This window comes from Lissotriton helveticus, chromosome 7 (genome assembly GCF_964261635.1).
Source record: "Lissotriton helveticus chromosome 7, aLisHel1.1, whole genome shotgun sequence".
Taxonomy (NCBI): domain Eukaryota; kingdom Metazoa; phylum Chordata; class Amphibia; order Caudata; family Salamandridae; genus Lissotriton; species Lissotriton helveticus.
Window position 1 is genome coordinate 1,941,947,119 of NC_136068.1, and position 20,313 is coordinate 1,941,967,431.

The following is a 20,313-nucleotide window of genomic DNA, read 5'->3' on the forward strand; positions in this document are numbered from 1 at the left end:
AAACCCATTTCGTATGAAACATTTTATGCAATGCAGATCTTTGCGCCAACATTTCCTCTCTTTTCGACAGCTCTGACAATGATGATTCCATCCCCTAACGACCGTCCGCGACGTTCTTGACGCACTTCGTTCTGAATAGCGATTACCAATTCCCAGGAGTTCCCAGAAATCGATAAAAGAAACCGACCTTGTGTCGATAGCTGCTAAACAGAAGGAAGTACCCGCACGGCCCTACGGCCCACCTGGATGGTAGGTTCTGGCTAAATAATGTTCTTGGCTGTACGAAAAAGGAAGAAGATACACAATATACAATGTCCACTATGTTCAGAGCAAATGTAGAACCTAAAAACAAAAAAAAATCTTTTTATTTGTGGCTCGTACATGGACGGAGAAATTATCGGCTGCTCCCAGGGCGAGTCTGATCTTCAAACAGTGGATTGGATGGCAAATGAGTGTTTAATTGTTCAGGCAATTTTTCAGAGTTCTCCAATGGCGATGGCAAAGAAATTGTTCGCGGGGTGTCAGCTATGGACTGAGCTTCGCTGAACGGAACAAAGTGTTGTGGAGTGTCTGTTTCACATGAAGAAAAACCTCTTCTTATCCAGGTGTCCGACGGCAAAGGAAGCGGGACTTTTTTGGTGTGGGTAGCATGTACCCAATTTTTGCGTCCCTGCAGTCGAACCGCCGTCCTCGTAGCTAGCTGTACTTGGAACGGACCCACAAATCTCGGTTCAAGATTCCGTTTTCGTCCGAAGTTTCGGACGAGAAGCCAATCTCCGGGTTGGAGCCGATGACCAGGACCCTCTGTTTGTGACGGCAGAGCCTCAAAGACCTGTTGATGAATCAAACTCAATTTAGCAGTCAGATCATAGAGATAATCAATCAACATAGGATATTCGACTCTATCAAACTCCTTAGGCCTTGGGACTCCCCATACATTAGCAGGACGGCCGAACACAATCTCGTATGGGCTGAGCCCTACTCGAGAGTGTACAGTTGCCCTGGTCGACAGGAGAGCTAGAGGCAGAGCGTCGGGCCATGATAGACCAGTTGTTGCCTGAATTTTAGCCAATTTTAGTTTTAGGGTGCCATTATATCCTTCCACCAAGCCTGCTGATTGTGGATGGTTTGCACTATGAAACTTTTGCACTATCCCTAAACCACGACACACACTCTTCATCACACTCCCAACAAACTCACTTCCGTTGTCCGACCATACGACCCGAGGCATTCCGTAGCGGGGAAAATACTCTTTGAGCAAAATTTTTGCCGTGGATAAGGCCGTATTATCCTTAAGGGGGTAGGCCTCAATCCACCTAGAGAATGCACACACCACAACCAAAACGTACTTCAAGTTGTTACATCGGTCCATGTGGATAAAGTCCAACTGGATGACTTCGAAAGGGTACGTAGGAGGGGCAAAATGGCCAGGAGGAGTGGGGGTGCCCATACCAGGATTGTGCATCAAACACACCATACAATTTTTAACCACTCTCTCTGCACACTTAGTGATCCCATCATTCTTCCATACATGAGACAACAACTTGCATATGCCTTTCGTGTTGATGTGCGCCATACCATGAGCCATTGTAACAACAGCGAGCACATACGCATCCGGTAACATCCATCTCTGCTTCTCTGATAAATCAACCCAACATCCATTCCCATCCAATCTTCCCGTGCTCTCTTTCCATTTAGTCCTTTCCGTCTCAGTGGCTTCATTCTGTATTCCCTTCACACTCTCAATTGTGTCTTCACACATACCAGTCTCTGTTGGCCATCTCACTGAGCTCGTAACATACATTCTGTTCGTCAAATCTTTAGCTGTCTCTTTAGCCGTTTCATCCGCAAACGCATTACCACGACCCACATCGTCCGTTACTTTCTGATGCGCACTACATTTGACTACGGCCACCTGTTTAGGTAATGTGAGTGCATCTAAAAGATCATATACAAGCTGACCATGTTGAATCTTCGTGCCATGCGACGTAAGGAATCCTCTCTTTCTCCACAGTCGCCCAAAACTATGTGCCACACCAAACGCATACTGGCTATCTGTAAATACATTCACCCGTTTATCTTTAGACAATACACACGCTCTCGTCAATGCGATCAGCTCAGCAGCCTGAGCCGAATTCTGACTCAATCTTGCGCTTTCCACAATCGTACTCAATGTTACTACAGCATACGCAGTCGTCACATCACCATTCGGCAACTTGAAACAGGAACCATCCACATATAAAGTACCATCGGGATCTGCCAATGGAGTATCTTTTAGGTCAATACGACCCTTAGTTTCTTCTTCAGTTCTGAGATAACAATCATGTAGTGCTTCACCACTTGACTCCGTGTCGATCGGCAGCAATGTTGCTGGATTCAACACATTACATCGTTTTATCCGTATATGACTGGCCAGTAACGTCAACTCATATCCAGACAATCTTGCGCTCGTCAAATGTTGAGTTTTCGTTCGATTCAATAGAGTGTCAACTGCATGCGGAACCATCACCGTAAGCATATTATCCATGACTAGACCTGCGGACTGTCGAATGGACGCCGCAGCTGCCGCTGTTGCCCTCAAACAACTCGGCAAGGCTCTAGCTACTGGGTCTAAAGTCGAAGAAAAATAGGCGCATGGGCGTTGCTTGCCGCCAAAAGGTTGTGTCAGAACACTCAACGCACAACCATCCCTCTCGTGAACGTATAGCGTAAACGGCTTACTGTAGTCAGGAGTGCCCAACACAGGAGCCGAACACAACGCATCACGCAATTCAGAAAAACTTTTCTGACACTCTTCAGACCAAGGCAATGGGGATGGAACATCCTTGCACGTAAGGGCTATCAAAGTTTTCGCCAACAATGAAAAATTTGGAATCCATTGTCTGCAATAGGACGTAATACCTAAAAAGGCACGAACATCTCTCTGGCTCTTAGGCACAGTCATTCGGGAAATCGCTGCGATTCTTTCTGGGGTCAACCTTCTCATACACACTCACTAAGGTATGTGGTTGAAAGTGTGAAAAGTGTGTCGGCGTACCTACTGACACGTCAATAAAGCAACAAAATGCCATGCCAACGGAGTTATAGCGTGAATCGGGGCTCGGGGGAGAGGCTCAGCTGCATCTGATTTGAAAAAGTGGAGTCCTCTGCCTCTTAACCTACATCTGGTCCCCGCGGTCCCGGCTGGCATGACACCAGCTAGGTTGGTGTGTGAGGGGTCTTTTAAACACCCAATGTGTCTCAACTCATGCCACAAACAGTGACAACAAGTATTCACAAAGACATAGTGGGCTCGTCCACATTGTTTACGTATCATAAGCTCCAGGGGACCAGGATGCACCCCCTTAATATCCTTGCTCTCCCATTGTTTTTCCGAGGTCTTTGCCTCATCATCCTCATGTGCAATATGCTCGATGCTCTGAAGCCGATACAAAAAAGTCTTCCATCCTCTGAAAATATTGCTGTTGAGGTAAAGGTGCTGGAGGTACACGCTCATCAGTCTGAGGTTGTGTGATACAATATCTGGGCTTTGGACAGGCTCTTGCTGAAGATGGTGCAGAATCTGTACCCAATAGCGGATCTGGAACCGGCACCGCTGGAGCAGGGATAAACGTTGAGGGAGGATGGAGTGTTGGGGCCTGAGGTTAAGAGTGGAGTCCTGGCCCGGCACGGGATGTGGAGTGGGATGACATCATCCAGGGTCAGAGGTAGGGAAGGACCCACAGGGGGAATCTCAAAAAGAGGCCCGGCATATCTGAGGGATCCAGAACCACTCTGAAGATCTGCAGCAAGTCCTCATACAAGGCCTCAATTTGCAGCAGCTGCCCATAGCTGAGCAACTTGAGACTTATCAGTTCCAGGTTCGGCAATGGATCGGACATTGAGGGCGGCGTCTGCGGACAGGAGAACCTCCTCTGTGGCCTCTCCCTGGATCATGGCATCTGTGTGTGAAAGAACTTCCAGCTTGCTTCTTAAGCTACTTCAACATGTCAAGGGACCTGCCCTTTGACCTACCTGCCACCACCGCACAGGGAAGAGGATGTGGCCAAACGGCTAGAGCATTCAACGTCAAATCTGGGGAACTGGGTTCGAGTCTCGGCAGGGATACTCAACATCCTGTGATTCTCAGCAAATCACTTAATCATCCCATGCCTACAAAAAAATGAATGTATCTGTAACGCAACTGGTGCTCATGTAAAGCGCTCCGATACCTTGGGGTCTAGTTCGCTCTATATAAAACACAACAAAAAAACGCACAACCCACTAAGCATTTACATGAGTAAGCTATGCGTTATGTAACACTCAATTGTTGAAACGGTACAAAGAATATACGTCGATCGCAAACCTTCTTTCACTCTTGATCAGAGGTCTTCAAACCTTTTTGCATTGAGCCCCCTAGATGAGATGTTTTGAAGTCAGGCCCCATCCAAAACTTTATGAGAAGGATTGGAGGAGTGGGAGAAATGAGTCTGAGCATGGGGGTGGGGTTTATGAGATCAGTGCAGTGCTCTTGTTTCCGTAGCTTATAGTCGTCCCCAGTAAGGTTGATTTAGTTCTCGGCAGACAGGTTACTCCGTCACATTGATGATGAATACCCCATCTGCCGAAATATATATCCCAATATATCCTATGGAATTTATATGTCAGTGGACGGGATACCCGTCACCATTGCGACAGCGTAACCCGTCCACCGAGGTCTGCATCAAGCCCTAAATCTGAGGCTTATAAAACAGCAAATACAGCAAACACAATAATTGACCTAAAAATACTGCTCCCCATAATCGTGGTGTTGGGAGCCCCTCGCACTCCAGGCCCCAATGCAAACGCACCTCCTGCACTGTTGATAACCGAGTCCCTGAGTAGCAGGCTATCACCCCTGCCTCTCTCACACCTGCCACACCTTGCGTGACTGTCACGCCACACTTGCAACAGACTCCTTGTCCCTTCACTAATGGCAGCTGCTGCCTTGAAAAGTGGGCTGTCTCCTCTGCCGTTTGTTAAAAACAGGGCTCCCATCTTGGCCTTCCCCTCTGTTGAGCCATTCCTCCAAGGCTAAAAGCCACACTGGCACAGCAAGCGTGCACTGGGCCATAATGCAAGCAGACGAGGATAGTAAAACCACGATGATGGGGGTTTAGTCGGCTCCTCATACCTTGGGGCCCCGGAGCCACTGTACCTACAGCACAACTACTTTCTGCCCCTTCGAGTTAAAAAATACCCCCCAAAAAACCCAAGAGTGACCAGGGCTCTAATGCTACTGAGAACAATGGGCCCTCGCTCTTATTCTTTGGAGTTAGCAGACATACTTGGGGTACAGCGGTCACTTACACCCTTGGCTCCAGTATCTGTAGCACTAATGACAGTGATGGCCCTTTATAAAATCATTAGTGCAGCAGGTGCAGTTGCATTGGGGCCCAGGAGTGTGAGGGGTCACAACACCCTAATTACAGGGAGCCGGATTTGTGGGTCAGTTACTGGTTTAGTTTGCTACACTTGCTGTTTTATGAATCTCACATTTAGGGTTTGAAAAGGAGCTACTGAAAAAGTACCACTGAAATGATCTTATAAGCTCCACCCTCTGCACTCAGCCAAGTTTCTCCTGCTCCCCCTCCCTAGAGGGAATTTCTCTGATGAAGTTTTCTCTTCCTTTGTAAACAAAACAATGAGCCCACACATAGGGTCCCCTCTTTTACACTAGCCATCTCACCCCTTCCTGTTCCTCCTCTGACATTCCTGTGACGTCCCAGCAGACCAGAGGATTAGGACTCTGCCCCTGAATGTAGCTCTGTCTGTCTCTGCCCTGCCACCCCTCTGGACACGCTTCTTACAAACACAGCTGACCTGGAACGGTTAATGCTGACCTTGAGGTGCCTTTGCCTAAATCAAAGGTTGTGGTGGGGTATAAAAAGGTAAAGAAGAAAAAGGCTTCCCACCAGCCTTTAAAGGATGGAGTGCATTAAAGCTTGATGGCTACAGAGATTTATTCTTTCAAGGGGTGATATAAGGGTGTCATTAGCAGAGTTCCAGGGTCCAAACTAAATGAGACACTTACTAAAATGTGATCTCTGTGTACTATCTGATCACTTGTAGCTAAAATACATATTTTGAAAGCACTTGTTTTATCTCAAACACTTCTTCAGCTTGTGCAGATACAGCTACAGCAGGCAACTTTGGGACTGGAGAACAAGGTTTGACTCCCGGCCTTAGCTCAACATCCTGTGATTCTCGGCAAAACAATCTTCCTGTGCCCCAAAAAAAACAAATGATTGTGATTTTATGTAATATAACTGGTGTTCATGTAAACACTCCAATAGCTTCGTGTTGTGTCCACGCTATATAAAACTGCAACAAAAAAACAAATTATAGCATGGATGGATGGATGGGTTTTTATATAGCGCAATATCACTGCAAGGTCTCAAAGCGCTTTGCATTGGGAACCCGTCCTGATATTCCCCTGTGAGATAACCCCGGCAGGGTATCCGCAGGGTGAAAGCCAGGCATCCTGCCGCGAGGGGCCGTTGTGGAGATTAAGCAAGCTATTGCCCAGAGTCGCAGAGTGTGAACCCGTGATTCGAGTAGGCACCGAGGCAAGAATTACCGAGTCCGTGGACATTTTGGGCTCAAGACCCTGCCGCGTCGGGAATTGAACCCTGGTCCCGAGTCTGATCTCAGCGTCCGGGTCTGCCGCCTCTAACCAGTGAGCCACACCACTCCACCTAGCATCCTATCTTATGCTGTGTGTAATAGTATTTCAAATAATGGCTTACATATTCACACTGATTTCTGTCACAGGCTGGGGCCTCATAGCACAATAAATAAATATGTCTCTCTTCCACTCTACACAAACAAGGATCCAATTCTGTGCCTTTCTGGTCTCACACACACAGACATCTGCAGGGAGTGCATTAACTTAATGAGATTGCTTAGTTCTCACTAATTATTCATTTATGGTTTTTATATTTGTGTTGAGTGCAAACTTGACCTGAAAGTATTTGAGCACTTTACATAAGCACCAATCAAGGTCACATTCATTTTTTGGAAATAAATAGATGTAGTTAATTGCAAAGAATTATAAACTGTTTAACTTGCATTTATTTTTATTCCAACTGTGCAAGTTATTGTACATGCAGACAAGTACAGGCAAAAGCCAAATACTTACAGAATATTTTGTTTTAGCCACCTCTTTGACCCTGCCACCATACTCAATGACCTCAGCACCCGCGGCACTCCGGTCACAGTACACAAACTTTTTTAAGCACTCCTAGGGCCGGTAATTGAAGAGAGCCTGGAAACCCGCTAAATAAAGAAGGCCGCACTTCCAGGTGATCTTTATTTACACTTCTTAGCTGAGGCATTCGTCCCTTTTACAGAATTGAATCACGGACCCCAGGCGTCACGCCCCAGATTTTGAAGACCTCTCCTCTAGATGAATACACTCAGGAATTTATACCCATGTAAGCGTTCATAAACTTGCATAAAAAATTTAAAACCTTTCCTAGTACACACAACAAGAATAGTGTTAACTATAAAAAACAACCAGGAAAGTAGCCAATATGTTTACAAGCAAATAGCAGGAAATAGAAGGAAGTATTCAAACATGTTAAAATCCAGCACATATTTTAGAATGTGATAAGTTAGTTTCCCAACCCCTCCTTCATCCGTCAAAACTAAACTAAGCACTAGAAGGAATCCTACAAAGCCATATAAGAGAACCTGCCTGAAAGAGACACCCATATACCTTGGCAGAACAAAAATATTTCAGTTTAAGGCGGCAGAAAGAGTTGCAATCCACGTCTTTTAATAAGCTCCGATGAAATATGCAGAGCAGTATCCTTCGAAAGGGAAGATGTTGATATCACGGTCTCGTCTTTGCCCCAGCAGCACCTCCTCGTGCCTGGTCCAAAGCCCTCTCGGGGCACAATACGTGTTCAGACCTTTTATAACCTTACTAGCTTACCCGTTGCGCGTTGCTGCGATCTCCGAAGAAAGGAAATTCAAGGAAACTCGTCATGATAACATTCAATTTACATTGTCATTTTTATTGAAACTTATTCATTTTAATATGGAAAACATTTCAAAGTGTCGTTTTAATTCTATTTATTTATTCGAGTGCTTGTGGATACACGATTTTTGGGTTTTCCTTATGGTATTCGAAAGATTATGAGGGCCCTGGGGGGCCAATATTTAAAACAAATTTATGTAAGAAACCTTCGCGGGAGTGTACTCAACAACTTCCCAAAGTTTCATGGCGATCTGATGAGTGGTGTTTTAATTCTATTTATTTATTCGAGTGCTTGTGGATACACGATTTGTTGTTTTTCCGTTTGGTGCGTACATCAGTATTCGAAAGATTATGAGGGCCCTGGGGGGGCGATATTTAAAAAAATGTTATGCCAGAAACCTTCGCAGGAGTGTACTCAACAACTTCCCAAAGTTTACTGGCGATCGGATGAATGGTGTTTTAATTCTATTTATTTATTCGAGTGCTTGTGAATACACGCTTTTTTGTTTTTCCGTATTGTGCGTACATCAGTATTCGAAAGATTATGAGGCCCTGGGGGGCCGATATTTAAAAAAAATGTATGCCACAGACCTTCGCGGGAGTGTACTCAACAACTTCCCAAAGTTTCATGGCGATCGGATGAATGGTGTAGTAATGCATAAAGGATAAACAGACAGACAGACATACATTCGTTTTTATATATATAGATATGCAGAGAGTGTTATAAAATCATGTTAAACAACAACTAGTGCTTCTGTCTCTTACATACTTCTATTAATATTTACATGCAGATGGTTGAAAGTAAGTAACTGGAAAGCCAATGTACCAGTGTGGGTTCAAAAATCTCCTAAAATAACTTACTCATGCGTTCACTACTATCACAATATCTCAGAGCAAGTATTTCACTGGTGAATGATTAAAGCCATACATTGTGAATGAATTAAGATAAAAGCATATAACTAGAACGACCCCTATCTATGATGTATATACAAATTAACCCTGGTCGTAGTTCGCGAAGTAGCGCTATGCGTAGCTACGCGATGTGTACTTCGCGAGCTACGCGTAGCACTACGCGAACTGTGTAGTACCCTGTTTGCGATGATTGCACAGTGCTGGATGCTTGTCCGCACTGTGCAATCATTGAAAACAGCATCTTGCACAGTGCGAGCTGTCTTTTACTGCCGCTCGAGTAGATTTTTACTCGAGCGGCAGCTTTCTCAACGCGGACTGGTAGTTTCTCATCACGAGCGGTCGCGAGCATTCGTGACCACTCGCAATGAGAAACCTGACCTCCCCGCGTTGAGAATCTCGGCAGGAGGTTTATTTTCCACGCTCGCGATCGGCATCTTGATGTTGCTGATCGCGAACGAGGAAAAAGTCTCGCCGGGATGTCATTTTGATTGCTCGCGGTCGCCAACTTGAAGTTGAGGACCGCGAGCGAGCAGAAAATGACCACTGCACTACGCTACTCTACGCGTGTTTGCACTGTGCTACGTGTAGTTCGCGTAGTGCAAAGTAGTGCAAACTTCGCAAACTACGCAAGCATAGCATAGTGCTTTTCCCAGGGTTAATAACAATGATCACAGCACGGCTTGAAATCTATCATCTTTGGGGATGACATCCTTGAACAGCGTCCTAGTTTTTTTTTTTTTTTAACTTTGCTAAGAAATTTCAACCAGCAGGAGCGGAGCTTTAGATCCTCGTCTTTAGGCGAGGAAAACAAAAAACTTCCTTTAACGCACAGGAATGATTCCTTTATGCAACTCTTTGTCCACATGACCAGAGGTGCGATGGAGTTGTGATGGAATCTGGAGGCATCATTTACTTCCGGGCAGGAGCTACTGCATGAGGTTCCAGATCCAGTCAGGTGCTTGGGAGAATTCACAAAGTGAGGAAACACTAAGTGAGGAATCTGCAGTTAGAAGTATGAGTCAGCGGGAATTTACCTTCAAACTTTAGTTTACACATACAAAGTTTCTAAATGTGTAGACTTTATGTTTACTAGGACTTTGGTTTCCATTCCATATCCTGGGTATTGTGAGGTAAATAAGAAGCCTTTTCTGATTTTTTCGCTGCATGGCTAATGTTCTTTCACATGAGGTATGGTCTCCTAGCCTGTGTCAAAGGGTTTGTATAAATACAACAAGGCAAACTTGATTCTTGGAGATGCTGTTCTGTATTATGACGAAAACAAGAACAAGGGGCACCCTACTCACTAGGAACCAGGGTATGTCATGTGCAACAGAAACAACTGTTCCAGCGGAAAGTTAGGCAAATCTATAATAATAATTAAATGCACAATCGCAATCGTAAAAATGGGTTAAGGTGATGTCAGAAAGAAAGAGGGCCTTGCTGAATTTATGTTCACATTAATTCTTTTTATCAGATTTGTAAAATTGTAATTAATATATACACCGACCAAGAAAAAACAATAGTGCTTTCAGGGCCCCCAAATGAAATGGAACCATAATTTCTGACATCACCGTAACCCGTTTTTGTGATTGTGATTGTGCATTTGATTATTACTATAGTTTACGTTCTGTATTATGAGGAATATAAAACAAATTCAACCTTCCATTTTCCATCCTATATTTTGTAGCTTATTGAATGTCATGTCTTTTGGTTCTTTTTTATATGTTGTCTCTGATGGGAAGTAAGACCTCCTTTCTGGGTAAACCCTTTCCCACATTCCATACACTTATAACGTTTATCTACAGAATGTATTCCCTCATGTTTTATAAGATCTCCCAGATGGCTAAATCTTTTTTCACATACAGTACATCTGTAAGGTTTTTCGCCAGTGTGCGTCCTCTGATGCACAGTAAGTATGAATTTTTTGCTAAAGCGTTTGTCACATTCAGTGCACTGATACGGTTTCTCCCCTGTATGTGTTCTTTCGTGACTAGTAAGATGGTGCTTACGACGGAAAGATTTCCCACATTCGGTGCATTGATAAGGCTTTTCTCCATTATGACAACGCTTGTGGACATTAAGATTTGATACACTATTAAAACTTCTCTCACATTCACCGCACTGATAAGGTTTCTCACCAGTATGTGTTCGTTCATGAAGGAGTAGACTAATTTTATCTCGGAATCTTTTCCCACATTCAGTGCACTGACATGGTTTGTGATCTGTATGTGTTTTTTCATGTTTTGTAAGGTCGGCTTTGGTAAAGTAGCTTTTCCCACATTTTGTACACTGGTGTAGTTTTTCTCTTCCTGCATGTATTCTTTTGTGTATAAGTAGATTTCCAGGTTGACTGTAACTTTTCCCACAGTCACTGCACCAAAACGGTTTTTCACCTGTATGTATTTTCTCATGAACTTTCAGCGTGACACTAGAACTAAAGCATTTGCTACATTCTGAGCACTGATAAGGTTTCTCCCCTGTGTGTTTTCTTTCATGGATAGTAAGGGCTCCTTTCTGAGTAAAGGTTTTCTTACATTCAGAGCACTGATAAGGTTTCTCACCCGTATGCACTCTTAAATGGATGGTAAGACCCCTCTTAAGCCTAAATCCTTTCCCACATTCAGAACAAACATGTTTCTTCTCACTTATGTGTGTTTTTCTATGAACAGTGTTGTTTGTCCTATATTTATTGTCCTGAAATGTTTTGTCTCCTTTGTGTGTTCTTAAATGTTTCTTCAGGTCACCTCTAGAACGATAGCTTTTATTACACTCAGTGCAATGACAGGGTTTCTCCCCAGTATGGATTCTCTCATGTATGGTAAGAGAACTCTTTGAATAGAATTTTTTCTCACACTCAGTGCACTGATATGGCTTTTCTCCTGTGTGGATTCGGATGTGAACTTTAAGACCTCCCACCTGGCTGAACCTTTTCCCGCACTCAATGCACTGATGAGATTTTTCCCCTGTATGTGTTTTCTTATGTTCAGTCAGACCACCTTTTGCACTGAAACTATTGTTGCATTCAGAGCACTGGTATGGTTTCTCGCCAGTGTGTGTTCTCTCATGGACTGAAAGCTGTCCTTTCTGGCAGAAGCTTTTCCCACATTCAGAGCACTGGTATGGCTTATAACCTGTATGTGTTCTCTCATGGTATAAAAGGTGGACTTTAGTACTGAACTTTTTCCCACATTCAGAGCACTTGAAGGGCTTGTAACCTGTATGTATTCTCTCATGGTAGCGAAGGTGGATTTTGTAGCTGAACTTTTTCCCACATTCAGAGCACTTGAAGGGCTTGTTACCTGTATGTATTTTCTCATGGACAATAAGTAGGTGTTTAAACCTGAACCCTTTGTCACATTCAGAGCACTGATACACTTTCTCACTCTTAGACATTCTATTGTGGATAGTAAGCTCTGTCACCAATGGATGGTACGCTCTGACAACAGAGCTCTAGCACGCTAGGAAACGTAGCAATCTCTATTGTCTGTGGCTCATAGGCCCGGAATGCTGAGGCTCTGGCAGATGTGGATAATAAGCACCGGCGCACTTGGACAGCAAGTTCCATTGATTGTGTACAGTAATGTCAGTTGGTTGTGGCTAGTGCGTTTTGCCAACTGTGGAAAGTAAGCTCTGGGCTCCGTAGTAAGTTCAGTTGACTGTGGCTAGCAAGATCTTCTACATTACGTGCACTGACAATTTCTCAATCAAATGCTTCTCTCGGATTTAGAACTACCTTCTGGTTGAGATATTTTGCACATTAGCAATCACACAAGTTTTTCAGTAGGAATTCAATCTGGTAATGGGAGGAAAAATATGTAGCTCCAAAGAGTTCAGCATCCAGTAGATTTGTCTCGTCTCTGATGTGGTTCCTGATGAGACAACGCGTTTGATGGATGACTCAAACCATTTTCACATTCTGCTATTTCACCTCTCAGTTCCTGATTCGCTTTCAACCATGTGTCACTTTTAACGCGGTTTCTGGTGCATCTTCACATGCTTTTTTATTGCATTTTTAACAGTGTCATTCTTCAGGTGAATTAACAGAGGCATCACTGTACCAGTTTCTGCTCCCGCTTTAACACCTGTTTGATTAAAATAGAGGCTCCGTTAGTTTCTGCATGTACAATAAAACACAAATAGCATTAATGATCTCATCTTGTCACTATAAAGACACTGTGCTCATGCTGAGAATTACAGTACGAATCACTTCCCTCATAGGGGCAGTAGGGGTGAAGGTCTGTGAAGGATAGATAAGAACTTTAAGCAATTAACAGTTAATGCCGGCACAGCTGCTCTATCTTGTCCGCTCAAGGGCACTGGCGGCTTAAAATCAGATTTCAGAACTACTGATCTCATGATAAAAACTGGAAACATCCTTTACAACGCGGTGTTTACACCGCGGGACCTTTACAACGCAGCCATAACAACACAAGTCATTACTACGACTTGCGCTGGATGGCGCTCTTGCTTAAGGAATAATTTGATTTTCTATTCCAACACCTTCCCTACAGTTACAAGGGCTGGAGCTGGAATAGAAAATTAAATTAATCCTCAATCCAGCACCATCCAACGCAAGTTGTTGTAACGACTTGCGTTGTGAAAACCGCGTTGTAAAGTACCGTGATCAAAATGATCGCGTTGTACTGACATACATCCAATAATAACTGACCAACTGTATGAATAACAAGACCAGCAATATACAAGGCTCTGTTAATGAAATCATTATTTATGGTCTGGCATTGGACAAATCCAGCACAGTTAAAAAGTAAGAGGCAGCCACATTATAAAGAATTCTACTTCAACGATATTGGAAAAGCCAATAAAAAGACAAGTACATGATGGTGTGAGGCCCGTAGAGAAGAGTGGTGTGTGGAGGTGGCTGTCCTGCGGGTGGCAATTCTCCCACAGAGCGAAACGGCGTTGTCTCTGTCACAGCGGTGAGTGTAGGCAGCTACCGAACTATAGGTGTAGGAGAGGCAGCACTCTTTTAATCCGTTATCGCCCAGCATATGAACATACTTACTTTGCTGCAGCCTAGTTGCCAAGAAGTCCATGTCACCAGAAGAGGCATAGGGCAGAGCCGAATGGACTTAGAAACAGCATAAAATGAAAAAGGCCATATGAAAGAGGTGGGGAGCTCAGGGATCGCCCAAAAGTTGAACAGGGATTCCCACATAAACACGATGCCGGAAGGAAAGGGACAAAACAAGGTCTCGTAGGCAAACCACACACAAAGCACAGTTGAAAGTGCAATGGGAAGCAAAACAAATCTAGGTTGGATAAATACATAGGCAGAACTGAATCCGGCACTTGTGACAAGGGACTTCACAAGGAGGAATGTAACCCAAAAACAAGAAAGTTTCACAGAGTAGCTGTTAGGCCAACGCAAAAGCAGAGGGTGCCAGAAACTAGAACATCAAGCACCCACATCCCTCTCCCTTCAGACCACATTGTACAACTATCTAGCAGGGGATGGAATAAAGGAACAGAGAAACAAATTGATCAAACAGACCAGTCATCATAAGGAAGGAACCAGTTGATGCCAAGCTTACCCAAGAATTTACAAAGGTGAGGGGTGTGGCTTGAAGCCGACCAAGATGGCCGCACCTTAAGCGGGCTCCAGTAGACACTTTTCGCAATCCCTGAATATCTGCTTTATCATCCATTTGCCACACAATTAGAGAGTGTTGGGGGTCCCAGCACCACATTGAACGGCCTTGTGGCATTCCCGACTCCCGAATCGGTCCCAACACGAGAGACTGCCTCAGGCAGCCAAAGCGTGGCCTAACGTGAGGAGGAGGGCCCTGTGGCTGTGAACCCGATGGAGAAATGCAGGATGCCTCCGTGGACATCGAGGCGTTCGCTGCGTTGGCGAAAGACAAGGGGCTCAAGACCCAGGAACCTACATGGAGCTGAGGAGGGAGCTGCACATTGGCTCTGCCTTCTGAGATGAGGTGGGCGGCTGCATGCTGCAGGGTGTGGCTGGGTCTGGCCGCAATCAGCAAGAGAGCCGCAAGCAGACCACACTTCAGGGAGAGACAGAAGGTGAGGCCTTAATCCACGCCAGGGAGACCGGAGAGGTGACGACCACGGAGACAGTGCGGCGGAAGGGAATCTCCCCATGCTCTTTTCCCTCCTGCACAAGGTCCTACAATAACTAGAACATTCAAACCTGGAACCTTGGCACTATTTATTTATTTAGAGTTTTATATGGCGTTCGCTAGACCCGGAGGTATCGGAGCGCTTTACAGAGAATCAGATCGAAGCAAGTTACACAAATTTACAAAACAATTACACAATAGATAAAATAACACAAGTTAAGGATATGAGAATAATCGAGAATGGAAATGAGAAGACGCATGATGAGGCAAAAAACATCAAGAGGAAACAAGCATTGGAATAGCCAATAGGTCCCGCCTTTGGGACCATATAAGTGTTTATCCGTGCAACACTTGATGTTGTTGCACCAAGGTTATTGTGCTGGATAACTAAACACTTATAAGGTCCCAAAGGCAAAACCTATTGGCTATGCCAATGCTTGTTTTTTAAAGGTGCTGTAAGGAAGAGACCTACGTTGAGATTTTAATGGTAGTTGTTTGATATTTCATGTATGTTATTTTTTTGTTTTAACATAAAACTAAATAGAGATTATTATGACAATGACTTCAGTGGCCTCGCAGTAGTATTTATTTCCCATGTTTCCAGTGGCAACGGGCTATACTTTTTACAAGGATTGCCCAACGGCACCAGAGTTACCAAGGCATTTGTGAACTGGACTGACGCTGTAGTACACGCTTAATCATCAAAAAGTGCAGAAAATCAAGTAGCAATGAGCGTTCGACTCAGAAGGAAGAAATAAGCCTATTCACCTGCTACTTTCAATTTGCAGAAAGTACTGAGCATCACATTTTGACTGGTTCCTTGATTTGCCTTAAGCATGGACAGGAAATAGGAAAAGCAAATAAACATACCAAAAACAATTTTTGACCAACTTAAAAACTTAATTATGACCTTACATGTTTATTTCCAGATTAGAAACAATATCAAAACGCATTTAAGAAATCTTTTTTGTGTCATTAAGTGCCTAACTTTCTAAGTGGGTGAGAATAAATATTTGGAATTAAGCCGCAAGAGTAGTATAAAAGCAAATTAATTTTGAGTTCAATTCACTGGTTTAATGAAATAGGGGCTGTAATTTCCCTAATTAACCAACATAAAATTCTAAACCATTAAAATTTCAACTACTAAATGAGGAGTGATAATCAGTGTTGTTTGAGAGTTCCCCCTCCCCATTCTGAAAACAAGTTCTTTAACCCTTCCATGTCCCGCAACATCGAGATTCCACATGAACATAGCATGATTTCATCACTTCTAAAGCGCCTCCAGACTTCAAGAAGAATTCAATGAAAATTTGCAGTAAAAGAAAGTGTGCCACAGTTTTTTTTTTAACTTTATTTTTCAATTTTGATACACAATGATCAGGAAAGCAATACTATAGCAGTACATTGTCAGGCGTTCTATCATACAATAATGATGTATTATGAGATACATGACATATCATATTGCAACAGTAGGTATAGTCCGGATGGCAGGGCAATACAAAGTCACAAACAATCAGCGCACCTGGCTCGGGATCAACAGACCCGGGAGCCATCCCAGTCACGAGTGTAACCACAAGCAAATTACTCCCGAACCAGTGGTGTCCAGGAGGCAGGCATGGTTAATAAATATGAATACAGTATACAATATCACCAGGAGCGTTACTCCCACCTAACATTCTCTTAGCCCACCTCTTCCGGTACAATGCCACTCTCCACCTGCGTATCAGAATCCCTATTTTTCTCAGCAATATACGCCCTATAAGGGCCCCAGATGTCTTTCGGGCGTGAGGAACTGGGAATTAGGGACGCATAAACTTCACAATTCACATTGCAATATGCTAGGCTTCGAGGCCAAGCATTCAGCGTTGGTGCCCGTTTCTTGCCCCACATCAATGCTATCTCTCGTTTAGCCAACAGGAACCCAAGCGCCGCAAACCTCCTCACTTTTTTGGGAAAGTTAATCATGTAGCTCAAAGGTGCAATTTCCGGGCTGGGGCCAAAGACAAGGAGACCATGTCACTCAGTGTGGCATGCACCTGTTCCCAATACAGTTGTAGTCTCGGACAAGTCCAAGTCAGATGTGCGAAATCTGCATGATAGGCAGAGCATTTCCAGCAATGATGTGGCCATGTGGGTCTATCCTGTGTGACCATACAGGTGTGTGGTACATTCTGCAAAGGAATTTAAAATGTAGAAGTTTGTGCCTACTATTGAGGGACACCTCCTTCGTGAATCTGCAACACTGTTCCCATAAGTCGTCCGAAATGGGCCGGCCTAAATCATGTTCCCATGCAGTGGGGGCCTTAGCATCAACGGATGGTCGGGCAAAGACACACATCTTATACATTTTAGAAATCAAATGAGCGCCCATTTCGCTTTCAATAACTAATGTTAATGGAGCAGTAGGTTCGGGCGCAATGGGGAATGTGGGAAAAGTGGCTCTAAGTATGGAATGCATACACCGCAGTACGAAGGCGTCCATGAATGAGCAGTCTTGGAACCGTACATCCTCCGCCACCAAGAAGACATGATCCTTCGGAAATAGATCGCCCATCCTTAGGACCCCAAACTTAGTCAGAGCGTGTTGTACTAATGTTTCTCCAGTGATGGGAAGCCACGAGGGGTTCGGGAGCGGCAAAGCCGGTGAATACAATAGGTCCAGTCCCAAAAATCTCCGTAGCTTCACCCATGCCCAGCTAGTGGTGAAAACCGTCTGGATGTCCAGTGGGTCCCTCTGGATCCCTTGGGGTAGAACAGTGGATAAAGTCTGCGGGAGCACCAAACCTGCCTCTGGTCTGAAGTAAGGGATCCGTTCGTCCGGATGATACCAAGCAAAGGAATAACTGTCCTCAATGGGGTTCCGTTAGGGGACTTTTGTTCGTGATGATATAATCCACACATCTATGCATCACACATACGGCAGCGGGGAGCGAAAGAGAAGCCCCAAAACTGCAGCGAAAGCTGCCATACTGATAACCTATACTCTGGTTACAACCTGTGGATTATATCATCACGAACAAAAGTCCCCTAACAGAACCCCTTTGAGGGTTGGAATTATCACCTCAACGAAGAAAAAGAGATAAATTTCAGAAAATAGCCTTGAAAAAGTCGAGGGTTACATTCCCTATCGACGAAACACGTGTTGGCTGTGACGTCTTCTGAAATAAAGCAACACCTACCGACAACCCTGAACAACAAGGATCTCAATTTTTAGTGATTGCATGACTAATGTATGGTGGAAACACATATGTATAACTTGTAGTAAAATATAAAAACGAGTGCTAAGGAGCTTATGAATGTCTAGTGGCTCTTGCCCGTATTAGAAGAGGAAGTGTGGTTCTCTTCTCCTTGTAGCACCGTTACTAACAGCGAGCTAGGAATCAGAAAGGTGTATATTCCCTTGAGGCGCCATATCCTAGTATAATACCACCAATCCAGTTCAAAGGAATAACTGCACTGTGCCGTTAAATAATATAAGTACATATCTGGGACACCAAAACCTCCCGTCTTGTAAGGAAGAGTCAGAGTCAGCCAGCTTACCCGTGGTCCATTACTACCCATACCAATCTTATAAGGTGTTATCTCAACTGACAGAAGAATGACTGAGTGAGGGGAATGGGGATGTTATTAAAAATCTCTTAGAACGAGATAACCTGCACTCCTAACTGAATAACTTCTCTTGAAAACCTAATCCGTTTCAATCAGATGTGTGTTGGTGCTATCCCAAATCCTGCCAGGTGGAAAATCATACAAAAAGAGATAGAACCTGTTGGTTGAGACGCACTATTTACTGGCCCTCTATGGTGCCATTATTAATACTTGTTCAATGTATCAAAATTCTTTGAGAGTGTTTGTTCTGTATGTTAACACAAAATTCTTATGAGTAACCACATGTACACTGTAGGAAGGGGGAGTCTCTGGTTGGCGCAGTGCAACACTGGCGACAATCAGGGCCTCTCTCTTCCTCGTCAGGGCTGAGGGTTACCTCCAAGACAACCTCTGCTTACCCTCTAGGTAGTGTGGCTTAAGCAGTCTTAGGCTAATCTCTGGGGCATGTAGGGTTAAACACTTGCAATATTACACCATCACAACCAACCCACCACACAATGACACCAAACTGTTATTTGTAAAAATATATCTTCTTTATATAAGTTCCAAGCAGGCTTGTAAATACAGCTTGGTTACTTTGAAAATGCAAGGTTCCAGTTACTTTTAATAATGCCACAGTTCTTATTTAGCTTGTAATCAAAAATAGTCTTTACCCCTAAAAAAGGGTGCCACAGTTCCTGAATGCGATCTTTTGGGGTCTTCTACCCAGTTCCAGGAAAGCACAGTGCTCTCTAGCGCTTCTGGGCGCTTTGTTCGGCTCTTACTTCAAGTCCCTATCAACCCTCACGCCTTCCGCGTGAGCAGGTGTGCGCGGCGTACACTACGAGGGCCGGGATGAGACGTACCGGCCTCCCAGTCACAAGCGCACAATACTCGGCGTGCGCTCCAGGCCTGATCAGCTGGAATGGGATGGGGCGCACAGAGGTTAGGAAGCTCAAGAGCGGACAGTCAAGTGTGGCAATCTTTTAGGAGCTGCCTCTCAAGGATGGGGCAAGGCTGGCAGAGTACCGACTCCCCTTGGGGGGTTAGTGCACCTCGTAGGCTGTGAGGCGTTCAGCTGGCAGTGCGTCTCGAACTGAGCTGCGGGACGGCTTCCCGGAGTCTTGCAGTTCAGAGCGCACAGAGCGGGGGCCAACAGGGGACGAGGGGTGCGCGCCTCACGGACTCCGTGTCCAGAGCGCGGCGCACCTCAGCAAACAACAGTACCTTTAGTCCTTGAAGGCGGGGGTCCGGGGCGGACGATGCCGGGGTTGATCGCAGGTCCCACGTCGCGGTGTCTTTCTCAGTCGATCCGAGCGGCGGCTCGGCTCAGGAGGGCGGCGTTGCGGTGGGGGTCAGATCTTTCGGCGAGGTGCTCCCGGCCTGGCAAGAGGGGGGGGCAGGGCCCCGGGCAGCAGTGTGAGACGCGAACGCAGCCTCTGAGCGCACAGCGGGTAGTCCTTCTCTCCCCACGCCGCTGCAGCTTGCAAACGGCGGCGGCTGGGGCTTCAGGGCAACTTCTTTGGGGAAGCAGGCAGGCACAAGGCAGGGTCCGTTCTTGCGGTGCAGACCGCAGTTAGGCAGGCGACAGGCACGGTGCTGGGGCCAGCGAGGCTGGTCCTGGCGATGTCAGCTGGGGCCTGCCAGATAGCAGTTGCGGTGCTCGGCTGGACGGGGGTGCCAAGGGCCTCTCAGAGGGCACAGCGATTC

General features: G+C 45.1%; 1 protein-coding gene across 2 annotated transcripts in view; it reads right to left on the reverse strand.

The window, feature by feature from the left end:
- Positions 1-8,013: 8,013 nt before the first annotated feature.
- Positions 8,014-20,313, reverse strand: part of LOC144770946 (uncharacterized) — an 83,615-nt gene continuing 71,315 nt past the window's right edge. Inside the window, exons 3-4 of one of the 2 annotated variants that reach the window (XR_013599067.1) lie at positions 8,554-12,996; positions 8,014-8,169 (exon numbers count right to left, since the gene is read on the reverse strand). Coding sequence is in view for 1 of the 2 variants with exons in the window: in XM_078655784.1 (XP_078511910.1) it covers positions 10,613-12,307 (1,695 nt within the window). In the remaining variant the exon portion in view is untranslated. Of the gene's footprint in view, positions 12,997-20,313 lie in introns of both variants that reach the window. The other variant, XM_078655784.1, reaches the window with a different exon arrangement.